Source organism: Herpailurus yagouaroundi, unplaced genomic scaffold, assembly GCF_014898765.1.
Source record: "Herpailurus yagouaroundi ecotype Mexico unplaced genomic scaffold, PumYag 186, whole genome shotgun sequence".
Classification (NCBI taxonomy): Eukaryota; Metazoa; Chordata; class Mammalia; order Carnivora; family Felidae; genus Herpailurus; species Herpailurus yagouaroundi.
In genome coordinates this window covers 4,010,817-4,023,065 of record NW_024412417.1, presented here as the reverse complement: position 1 = coordinate 4,023,065, position 12,249 = coordinate 4,010,817, and the positions used below count along the sequence as shown (strand labels likewise).

General features: G+C 40.9%; 1 protein-coding gene across 2 annotated transcripts in view; it reads right to left on the bottom strand.

The window, feature by feature from the left end:
- Nucleotides 1-12,249, bottom strand: part of SLC26A7 (solute carrier family 26 member 7) — a 120,334-nt gene that overhangs the window by 33,985 nt on the left and 74,100 nt on the right. For both annotated transcript variants that reach the window (XM_040493955.1, XM_040493956.1), the window contains 2 exons: nt 5,011-5,088; nt 3,897-3,992 (listed from right to left, as the gene is read on the bottom strand). In XM_040493955.1, coding sequence (XP_040349889.1) covers nt 3,897-3,992; nt 5,011-5,088 — 174 coding nt within the window. The remainder of the gene's footprint in view (nt 1-3,896; nt 3,993-5,010; nt 5,089-12,249) is intronic.

Genomic DNA, 12,249 nt, shown 5'->3' with positions numbered 1-12,249 from the left:
CCCATCTCTCTGCCCCTCCCCTGCTCATGCTTGCTCTCTCTCTCTCTCTCAAAATTAATAAATAAACTTAAAAAAAAAAACAAACACGTTGACCTGTGATTTCTCTGCCCTATCCCTCAATACCCAAAGATAGTGCCAAGTCTAAACAGTCCTGAGGGAAGCATGTTAGACTCAAAAACTTCCTTCTACTATGAAAGAAAAAAAAAAGGGGGATATAAAACACATGAGCCTTTCTTGAAAAACTACTTGTTGATGACATACAGAAAACAAATAGATGAATTGAAAAAAATAACTCAGGAATGAGAACCTGTACTAAAAAAAACAAAAAAAAAAAAAAAAAAACTAACTAAAAGTAACCACTAAATGCCTTCAAACAATCTTCCATGTTCTATAACTGAATGACATCACCTTCCTGCAATGATGTTCCTAACTAGAAACTCAGAAGTAGTTCTAGACTGATGCACTGTATATGATGAATTGGTGGTGAGGACCAATTAATGCAATGTTTTAAATATTTTTCAAGCTTATTTCTTCCTCTTGAACCTCCTGGTCTCAGTTTTGTTCCAGGCTTTCCTCACTTATCTGCCTGACTTACTAACACAGTTTGATCCATCTTCTCTAAATTACTCAAGCAATCCTTCTAATACACAAATCTCATTCTTATTTCTCCTTTCGGTGATTTCTATACCCCATCTGTTACTAGATGTTCTACCCATCATTTCCTGGAATAAGCCTTCCCTGGCATCTCTTCCCTTCCAATATGGTAATGTGCTCTGTCTTATGTAATTAATGAGTTCCTTAGGACTACCTTTATCTGAGTTACCAAATAAATTGTAATTCAGTCTGCATCTTCTAATTTCTCTATTTCCATGTGCTACTTCACACATATCACCTTTAAAAAGCCATGATCCTCTATCAGTCTGGCTAATTGTAACCTCTTGGCCTGCCGATCAAATACAGTTCCTTCAAGTCTCAATTCACATTTCAGCTCTGCTGTCGGAGTGTTTTTTATCGACCCAGTCCAAACTAAATGGTCCGGCCTCCATTTTTTTCCCAGCGCTGAGCTTGTACATTTAAAAAAATATTTTTAATGTTTATTTTTGGGAGAGAAAGAGCGCATGAGTGAGGGCGTGGTGGAGAGAGAGGGAGACACAGAATCCCAAGCAGACTCCAGGCTCTGAGCTGTCAGCACAGAGCCCGATGCGGGGCTCAAACTCATGAGCCATGAGATCATTACCTGAGCTGAGGTCAGATGCTTAACTGACTGAACCACCCAGGTGTCCCCCCCCAACCCCCAAGCTTGTATTTTTGCTTCCGGGTAATGTTGTAGCATGCCTTTCATAGTAAGTTAATGTTTCTATGTCTGCTTCCTGCACAAATGTTAAGTGTCGGGAGGAGACAAGTAGTTCTTATTTATCTCTGCATTCCTCATGGCACCCTGCTGGAAGCCGAGCTATCCAACCAGCCTGATGGCACGGCCCAGGCGGTGGACGGATCGGGACTGCAGGGCGGCCCATGAACAGTGAAGCTTCTCGTACTCCTGCTTTTATGTAATTTGGCCTTAATAAAAGTACCTGGGGAATTGTCTGTTGGGGAATTGCCCTCAACAGGCCCCCTGGGAAAAGAACCATTGGGAAAGAAAGAAGGTTCCGCAAGGAAATTGTGCGGCCCTACGTTTAGCCCTTGCTACCCCCTATAAAGACTCCTCTACCTAAAGGAAGGATAGCTTCATACGTTTGCCAGCAAAGGAGGGACAAATGGATTTGAAAGCCTCACTCTGGCAACAAAGGAGTGTATCTGTGGGCACAGGTTAACTCCAACTCCTAGGCCCACTTGGCCCCCAGGAGGCATTCCAGATGATGATTGAACCTAGTCGGTTAAAGTACAGAATGGTTCATTAGTTCCTAGGTGCATTGTCTCTCTGAGAATGTATAAGGCGTGGGTTTCTAAGGCCCTCTTGGCCCCCTCCTGGCACCTCGGACCAAGGCGAACACTTTTGTTCCTCAAACCACAAATGGTTTGGGAAAACAACTAAGAGGTCATGTCCCTGTAACTGTTCCACTTGAGGTGTTGAGAGATAAATGGCTTCTCACGAAAACAGCAAAGCAAATGCTTTATAGATTATAAACGTAGATACATAATGAAAATAATATGAAGAAATTAATCAATAAGCGAAGGGCAGGAGGAAACGTTATGAGAAAATAACCATGTTATTCCTTGAAGGGTGATTACACATTGGCACATTTTTAGAATTAGGTAATGCCAGAAAACGTAGATGACGTACGCTACGAGGAAATCGCTAACAAATATAATGCCACGTTTGCCACAATAAAGTGGCCAGTTCAACACGCTGCTGTTGTCTGTGCCCATTTTTATTTATTTATTTATTTATTTTCACTTTTTCGCCAACGCCGTTCATCCTTCGGGAACCCCTGGACCTGCTGGAGCTGGACTCCGGCAGCACCCAGCATTGTACTGCGGGAGGGTACTGAGCCTTGAGAGAAGTATTACGAAAGTGGGCACCATCACAAAGTAGGCACCCAAAGTCGGAACAAAGATTCTGAAGGAGGGGGGATATATAGCTAATTGCATTTCAATATGATGAATGTCATAATAAAGAGAAGGTACTTACGAAGTACTTTACCCATGTGGGAAAGAGAACGAATTTTGGATGCTCCCACACGGACACATTTCTCTAGAATTAGTATGTCATACACTTCTGTTAGCAGAAGCCACACTTTATCATTGTTCAGTATGATTTAATCCCCTAATATCCAATTAACATAATGCTCCTCTCAGTGTAACCCCTCTAAAACTAAAATGAGACTTTTTATGTTTAGAAGGAATATGGTCACTGTTAAGAAGTTTACCTGTGCCCACAGATACACTCCTTTGTTGCCGGAGTGGGGCTTTCAAATCCATTTGTCCCTCCTTTGCTGGCAAACGTATGAAGCTATCCTTCCTTTAGGTAGAGGAGTCTTTATAGGGGGTGGCAAGGGCTAAACGTAGGGCCACACAATTTCCTTGCAGAACCTTATTTCTTTCCCAATTGGTGCACCTGGGTGGCTCAGTCGGGTAAGCATCAACTCTTGGTTTCGGCTCAGTTCATGATCTCATAGTTCGTGAGTTCAAGCCCCGTGTAGGGCTCTGTGCTGACAGCACACAGCTTGCTTAGGATTGATCCTCTCTCTCCCTCTCTCTGCCCCTCCCCTGCTTGCTCTCTCTGTCTCTCTCTCAAAATAAGTCAATAAACTTTAAAAAAAATTTTAAAATATACATTCACCCTATATTAATGTAACACGTTTCTTAGCAATTAATGGCAGTTCTTCATATGTCTTCTATTAATGTGCACTTCCTTGATGAGCTTCACTTCCAGAATCAATTCATAATGGAAATTGAGAATCTCCAGTCCATTCAATTTAGCTAGCATTTCTTTATAAGTTCTCAAGCAAAAGGGGTGCCTGGGTGGCTCAGTTGGTTAAGTGTCTGACTCGACCTCAGCTCAGGTCATGATCTCACGGTTCTTGAGTTCAAGCCCCATGTTGGGCTCTGCACTGTCAGTGCACTGTCAGTGCAGAGCCTGCTTGGGATCCTGTCTCTCCCTGTCTCTGCCCCTTCTCCGCCTGCACTCTCTCTCTTTCAAAATAAATAAATAAACTTCAAAGTTCTCAAACAAAACATCAATCAAAATTGGACAAAATTCCACTTCTGTTTCTTATAAAGACATATTCTATTTTAATGCCTCAATAGTCTGAAAAAGATAAACAGTAGTTTACAAGTAGCGGACAAGTCTCAAATGGCCAAAACTATTTTTCTGCAAATAAAAATATTAAAAGCTCATTTTGCAATACATGGTCAAGCCAAAGACAGTAATTTTAGGTCAAATATCTACTTACCCAATCAATTTTATCCACATTCCAGTATTTTTTTAAGTCCCGAAACTGTATTAGCATTCCCTTCAATCCCACGACAATAATACTTGCGAGAACACACTATAAATAGGAAATAAGTTGATGAAGAAGATAAAGATTTTAATCTGAATTTAAAAGGACCAAGGTATTTTTGTTTATTTGTTTTTAAAGTACTTACTAGAGAAAAGCAATCACCATTTAGAAGACTAAAACAATACTCATTTTGTTTAGAACCAACCTATTATTGTACTTTAGGAAGATACTATCAATTCTAGAAAATCACAGTGTAAAACTTAACGCCATTCTAAAACACAAGAAGGAAAAAAAGGGAAGTCATGAATTATAAGGGTGTATGTTATATAGCTGAATGTACTCTTTAATTATCTACTGCCATTTGAAACTTGTTGCAGAAAATTAAATATTTATATTATATATCTCTTGATAATTGCCTTCAATATCAATTATCTGGTTTCACCTGAAGATATTTATAACTCTCTGGAAAGGTGAACTTGATTATTAGATGATCCTCCTGTGGAAATGATTTATTCTCACTATATGAATGAAGAATTAGAACAAGACAGAACTGAGATGGTCTCTGGCCCCCAGAAGACCAGGAACTTACTTGGGTCACATTGGTGCCCCAGGCTTATGAAAAGCAAGGTAAACACTGGTTAACACTGGTGTTCTGAATCAGTTTGTATAAAGATGTGTCAAAGGTGGCAAGATGTATTTGATTTCCTACTCCATTGCCCTGCACACATTTTTTCCAACAGTCCAAGTTCTGATAAAGCTCTTCCAAAGCCTATTTCTTATAACAGAGATTGCCCAGTTCTCCCCTCCAAATGAGCCCAGAATAAATTTAATTCCACAATGCCATGTTTACACGTGAGCCTAAGAAATAGAAAACAGCCACGGTCCTTTCCCATTCCTCCCCCATCACAGGTGGCCTCTGTCCACCTTCCCTTCATTCAATCATTACTTATGTCACGTGGCTTTCATATGCAGGATCATTGAATCCACTCTCATAAGACATTTTAATATACAATGATTTCATTAAAAGTAATGTTGACAAGCAGATATTGAAAAAGGACTACTGTACCATGGGCAGCCAGTAAAGCAAAGGTCCTATGGCATAGATGACTGTCAGGACAAGAACGCAAGATATTAAACAAGCCACCTGTAAAGTACAAGACAGACAAAAAAGAAAGTGTTGGACTTTCTTATTATTCCAAAGTTATGGGGGAAATATAATTCTTAGTTCATCTTGATTATAAGAAACCAAATGTTAGTGCATGATTGTTAAACTGCATAGACTACCATTATCTAGATTTTGCAGCAGAGGAAACCCAAACGTGACAGCTGACAAACTGGTGCAATCAAATTAAGTCAGTGATGAGAGAAAAGCAATTCCACGCAAAGAAATAGGACACCATCAACTTTTATCACACATCACAGCAATGGCTTTTTTTGTTTAATAGTGAAAGTGACATTTCAATTAAAAGTCCTTTAGCCCATTGTTGTTCAGCTTGACTCTCTTCATTTCGTAGCGAGGTTGAATAATAACTGAATATGCAGCTTAGAGTTTTTTTCTCTGCTGATGATAAATTTCCACCGAAGCATTTATTCTCTTTGGAGTTCTTTGTTAGGAAGGGCTCTAGGATGAAGCAGTTATACGGGATTATAGGAGCAGTCTCCGTAGTGAAATAGGCTTAATTTTATTAATCCTGAAGAGTCATTAGTGTCGTGTTCCAACCAACTCAACCTGCTGACAAAAGGCAATTCAGAACACCTGACCCCTAGCTATGCTCCACTTGATGGAGAACCTGATCTCACATAAGTGAATGTGCATGACTTAATAAAAACATTTGGCCAAACTGTCAGCCTAACAGGAGAAAAGAGGGCTTTCATGGGACCACAAAGATGCCCAGAATATCATTATGGGGATAGGACAGGGAAGCAGGATCTATCACAATGGCTAAAATGAAAAATTAATATGTAAACAGTCTATCAATATCAAGGGTCAGCAAGGACTTAGAGCAACTGGAGATTCCAGACATTGTTGGTGGGAACACAGTATAGTAAAACCACATTGAAAGGAGTTTGATGGTTTCTTATGAAGTTATGCATACACTTACATGTGTCCCAGAACTACCTAAGAGAAACGAAACATATGCCCATGAGAATACCTATATGCAAATAATTATAGCAGCTTTATTCATAAACACCAAAAATGATAAATAAGTGAAATCCCACCAATTGGTGAATAGATAAATGATGGTACATCCATACAGTAGAATACTACTCAGCAATAAAAAAAGAACAGATAATTAATACATGCAACAGCAAAGATGAAACTCAAAACCATTAAGCTAAGTGACAGTAGACACTGGCTCCTTTCATATTTAGTGGAACTCATCTCTGACACTCCCCAGCATATAAAGGGGAAAGAAAATACTTCTGTAGGAAACAAGTCATTAGGGATTTAAGATCACTCATAAAACAAATCACAGTATACCAAACTGTTATAGTACTGATCATTTAGGAATGATTGGTGATTTTGCATAAGAATTTTTTTAATATGAAATTTATTGTCAAATTGGTTTCCATAGAACACCCAGTGCTCATCCCAACAGGTCCTCAATGTCCATCACTCACTGCATAAGAATTTTTAAACAGCATAATATGCCTGACATTCTATTAGGCTGGAGAAAGCAGATCAGAGAGCAGATCATAGAATTCATTCGACTAGCTCAGTGACTCAGCATGTTTATGGAAAGAAAAGGACGCCAGATGCTAAAGTGTATTTCATGACAGAGGATAATGAAAGCATGTACCCTTCTGTGGGCCTCTTGATGCATATACCTACAATGTACCTAAGAATAAAACCCTTCATCTTAGTTGCAGACGTGAACTTTGGCAGCTATAGTCTAAACCCCTTTGGAAGGCTCTGGGGCACAGGGAGGCAGAGTGACTTGGCCAAGATCGTAGAGTTCAGGAGTGAGAAGGCATGTGGATTATGAGCCAAGTTGGGATCCATAAAGCCAAATGTATTTTAAAGTTCTTAAATACCTTACAATTCACTGAAGCTGCTATAGAAATTAAGACCTAACTAAATAATTTTATTTAAAAACAGTAAACTACAACTACCTTTGGGCTTTTCTCAAATATTTAACTGACCTTTTGTTCACATGATTCTTTGTATGTACATCAATAATCAAATTGTGCACTCACTGAACTATGATTTCAGTCACTGTCAACATGAATTGAGAACTAAATGGATGTTACTTGCAAAGGATGATAAACTATGGGTAAAAAAGTTTATTTGTGTAGGTCTGATGGTAAGTCATACAGTGAAATAGACCACAAAAGCAAATGGCTTAGGTTGGCTCCTTCAATGCACTTTGCCTCACCAAACGTTGATGCCCTCGCTCACAAGGTAAGTGTACCTAATTGGACAAGAAATCTTTATCAGCTCTGTCCAGTGTCTCTAGTTCATAGAAATCAATGATATAATAGTTCCTTCCCGCTAAGCTCTCAAAATACTGACATTCGTTGTCTCCATAGCTAAGACCCGCAGATGTTGAAACATGGATTTGTAAAAATCTTGGAGATCATGCAGTCCAAATCATCATTTATATACGGCCCACTCAGTAACTGTGCAAAGAGGCTGAACAAAGGTCAGATATTTGCGGTGCTATCATAGACTTCTCTAACCTCAGGTTTCTGGAACACAGTTGAGCTGTGTTTTCAAGTATGACCCGATTTCTGAATATCTGGCACTTTGCATATGAAATGTTGCTTTTTATGTATCTCTGATCTACCAAGAGAAAAATTGTAAAGGTAAGTTGCAACCCAAACAACAGAGAACCAGGGTGTCTGGGTGGCTCAGTCATTGAGCGTTGGACTCTCAATTTGGGGCTCAGGTCATGAGCTCACAATTTGTGACATCGAGCCCTGCGTCAGGCTCTGCGCTGACAGTGCAGAACCTACCTGGGATTCTCCCTCTCCCTCTCCCTCTGCCCTTCCCCTGCTCTCTCTCTGTCTCTCAAATAAATAAACCTTCAAAACAAGAGAGAACCTTGTTACTTTTTTTTAAACTCAGAAAACAAACACCACTTAAGTGTCCTCTTCTTAGTAAGTTTCAAGTTGGCTTAGGTTGTAACTAGTAACGACAAGTGTTTGCACCCTTAGTCATGTACAGGGCAAATACTGTCTAGGTGTGCTACTCTTCAGTTCTTCCCGGGTCATACTAACTAAATAACTAGAGACATTTTTATGCTCTAAAATCTAACTACTCATATTGAGTTAATTCTGTATAAAGGATAATGAAATCTACATTTCTTCTTGTTACGTTATTACATATACCATCTATGTTGTAGGTTGCTTACAGAGGGGACTCTGCAAGCATTAGTGTTACCCCTACCTATCTAGACGGCCGGAGGAAGAGTGAGATGCCAGCCACTGGAGGAAGAGTGAGATGCCAGCCATTTCCTTCCTAAATGGTTGCCAAAAGATGCAAAGTTGGTTGAGAGCGCACTATATGCACAGTTTTGTGGAAAGTAGGGGAATGGCCAAAGTGACAGGAAAGGGCAGATGGAGAGAGTGGATGTTGGGTCATGAAGGCTAGATGAAGACAGCTTTAAAGACATTGGAAGCAATAAGGCAAATTCGAAAGAATAAAGGAACAGAACTTGGCAATTAGAACCCAAAGGCAATCTGAGTGTTGCGGGAAAACACGCCAGCTGTCGTTTCTGGCTGTGACCGAGCTTTGCCCGCAGCCGACGCTGCCTCTCACCCTTCATGGCTCAGTGAAGCCTCCCAAACTGCCCGCAGAGCACCAGTGTAGCTACTCTGTTGGAAGCAAAGGGAAATGCAGAGGGGAGAGAGCCAGGGCGTACTGTGTGCTCCCTCCCATGATTACCGATCTTCAGAGGGAAGGACAGAAGCAAGACCTGCCAACATTGCTTTGTGCTGGTGTGTCCAGGCAGCCCCGAGACCTTCTTATTCCTATACATCCATGCTCAGCATGTCAGATCTTAAGGGAATCACTGTAAAAAGGGCCTCAACGTGTGGAGGATAGAACTGTGTTTGGGCTCTGACTGTGGCACTTGGTAGTAAATACTCGGTATCTTTTGTTATTTCAATTCAAACATTTTTTTTTTAATTTTTTTTTTAACGTTTATTTATATTTGAGACAGAGAGAGACAGAGCATGAACGGGGGAGGGGCAGAGAGAGAGGGAGACACAGAATCAGAAGCAGGCTGCAGGCTCCGAGCCATCAGCCCAGAGCCCGACACGGGGCTCGAACTCACAGACCGCGAGATCGTGACCTGAGCTGAAGTCGGACGCTTAACCGACTGAGCCACCCAGGCGCCCCTCAATTCAAACATTTTAATTTGATTTCTGGAAGCAATGAAAGGCTTTACCATCAACTCTTTCGTATGTAAAATGGTCCTAAATGCACTAATATTGCCGTATGTGACTCTTGGGCATTTGAGATGTGTTTAGTCCTTATTTAGATAGGCTGTAAGTGTAACATACACACCAGATTTTGAAGTCTTAGTACAATAAGAAGATAATATAAAACATATTGTTGACAGTTTTTGGACAGATTCTTTGTTGAAATAATATTCTGACTCCATTGGATAAATCCAAATGTATTATTAAATTAATTTTAGTAGTTTCTTCTACTTTTTAAAACGTGACAACTAGAAAATTTAAATTACCTATGTGGCTCGTATTACAGGTCTACTGGACAGCAGTTTTCTTCTTTTATTTGTTAATTTTTTTTTAGTGTTTTATTTAATTTTGAGAGTGAGAGACAGAGTGTGAGTGGGTAGAGGCAGAGAGAGGGGGACACAGAATCTGAAGCAGGCTCCAGGCTCTGAGCTGTCAGCACAGAGCCCGAAGCGGGGCTCAAAACCACAAACTGTGAGATCACGACCTGAGCCAAAGTCTGACGTTTAACCGACGAGCCACCCAGGTGCCCCTGGACAGCACTTTTCTAAAGTCTGTGACCCCGACGGGGCGCCTGGGTGGCACAGTCGGTTAAGCGTCCGACTTCAGCCAGGTCACGATCTCGCGCTCCGTGAGTTCGAGCCCCACGTCGGGCTCTGGGCTGATGGCTCAGAGCCTGGAGCCTGTTTCCGATTCTGTGTCTCCCTCTCTCTCTGCCCCTTGCCCGTTCATGCTCTGTCTCTCTCTGTCCCAAAAATAAATAAACGTTGAAAAAAAAAAAAAGTTTAAGAAAATAAAAAAAAGTCTGTGACCCCGAGCCTGGTTTCAAGTGGGATTTTCCTGATTTCAAATGTACTATAAGTCCCAATACAAACTGCATGTATTCACCTGTCCCTTTTTTTTTTTTTAAGTTTGATTTATTTATTTTGAGAGAGAGAGAGAGCATGCGCAACCAGGGGAAAGGCAGAGAGAGAGAGAGAGGGAGAGACAGAATCCCAAGCAGGATTCCGTGCTGAGAGTGGGAAGCCCGATGGGGACTCAGACTCAAGAACTGTGAAATCATGACCTCAGCTGAAATCAAGAGTCGGACACTTAACTGACTGAGCCACCCAGGCACCCCTCACCTGTCCCTGCTTAATGTCAGCAAAACTGACTAGTTTAATATTATGTAATGTTTTCATTTTTCATTCATTTTTTCCACACATAATTACCAAACACCTACTAGGTGCTGAGTCCTGGGCTAGACACCAAGGACGCTGTTTTCTAGGAGCTTAAGTCAAGGGTAGAAGGTAGGCATGAATCATATAAATCGCACTGACAAACATTTTGTGTACAACTGACCCTGAAGAGAAGAACACTTGTGCCCGAGGGGCAGTGAGATATGAAGGACAGGACGACTTCACTTAGAGGGGAAGGGGAGGCAGCCACAGACACGTGTGGCCCACAGGAAGGAAGGAGGACCATGCAGCCCCAGAGCTGAGAAAGAGGAAGAGAAGAATCCAAGATGAGGCTATAGAAGGAAGCACCCAGAACCTTGTAGGTAGAAACAGGTATGAATTCTGAGACCTCTGCAAAGCCTTCTACGGGCTTTAGGAGGACGTAACAAGATCACGTTTACATTAAAAAAAATAACTTTCTACAGAGAAATATCAATAATGTTTCTTTTTTTGAGAGAGAGAGAAAGAGAATGCACACATGCGTATAAACGGGAGGGACAGCGAGAGAGGGAGAGAGAGAATCTTAAGCAGGTTCCATGCCCAGCGCAGAACGAGGCAGGGTTTGGTCTTAACTACTGTGAGATCATGACCTGAGCTGAAATCAAGAGTCAGATCCTTGACCTACAGAGCCACCCAGGTGCCGCCTAATAATGTTTCTGAATAAGAAAAAGTCAGTGAAATAATTAACAATGGAAGGTGGTTCCCACTGCTCCTTTAATTACTTGTCATTAGCTTAAATGTTGAGAAGTTTTTAGGTCTTCTTGATTAATTTGCTGAGGATAACTCTAGTTCCTAAAAAAGACAGAGGCATTTAAAGGGTTGTTTTGTGAAGTCTTGTCCCACAGAAGACTGGTTTCACAAATAGCCTATTTAAAAAGAAAAACTTTTAAGGCCTTGGCTTCCCCAGTGCCTTCTTCAAATCATGTCAGTTATCAGTTATACCCACATAAACTTAACAGTTGCAGTGTTAAAGGTCTAAAATGACTACCATGGGAAAGCATCTTCGATTTGGGTATGCACATTAAATCAGATTCCTTCTCTGTGCAGTTTAATGGGAATTGTTGAACAGATTGGTGACCGTCTCAACAAGCAGAACAGCATGAAAATAATCTCCTGCTAAGCTTCGTTTATTTCTCTGAAGTTGTGTTTTGTGAGATTTCTTTCATTTCTTCTGAAGTCCAGAAAAAAAGTACCAGGCAGAAAAATACCTCTGAAAAGTCCTTAGAAAAGTTCTGTTGTTCTTATCATTCAAACATGTGGCCTGCAGAACAGAGAAAGGTGCTTCTCCATCCCCACTCCATTAGTTGAGCAACTTTATGCCCAACTTAAATGAAAAATAAAAGGTCCAAGATTTAAAAATAACTACATGTTTTCTCAATGTATTGTCTCCTTGGGACATTGAATATTTAAAGCTACAGAGATTCATGAGACAGTTTTGTTATTACCAGAATAGTCATTGGAAAAGCAGTAGATGCCTAAGGAAACTCTAGGTATGGTACACACTCAGGGGGAAGACACCTCACAGAGTCCACACCAACCTTCTCTTGTCCATGTGGTGGATGGAGATGCTAACCTACTCAACATCCCCAGCAAGTTGGAGGGGCAGCTTGGAATAGAAACTGCCTTACTGCACACCAATCAAACCAGGATGTTTTAATATTAAA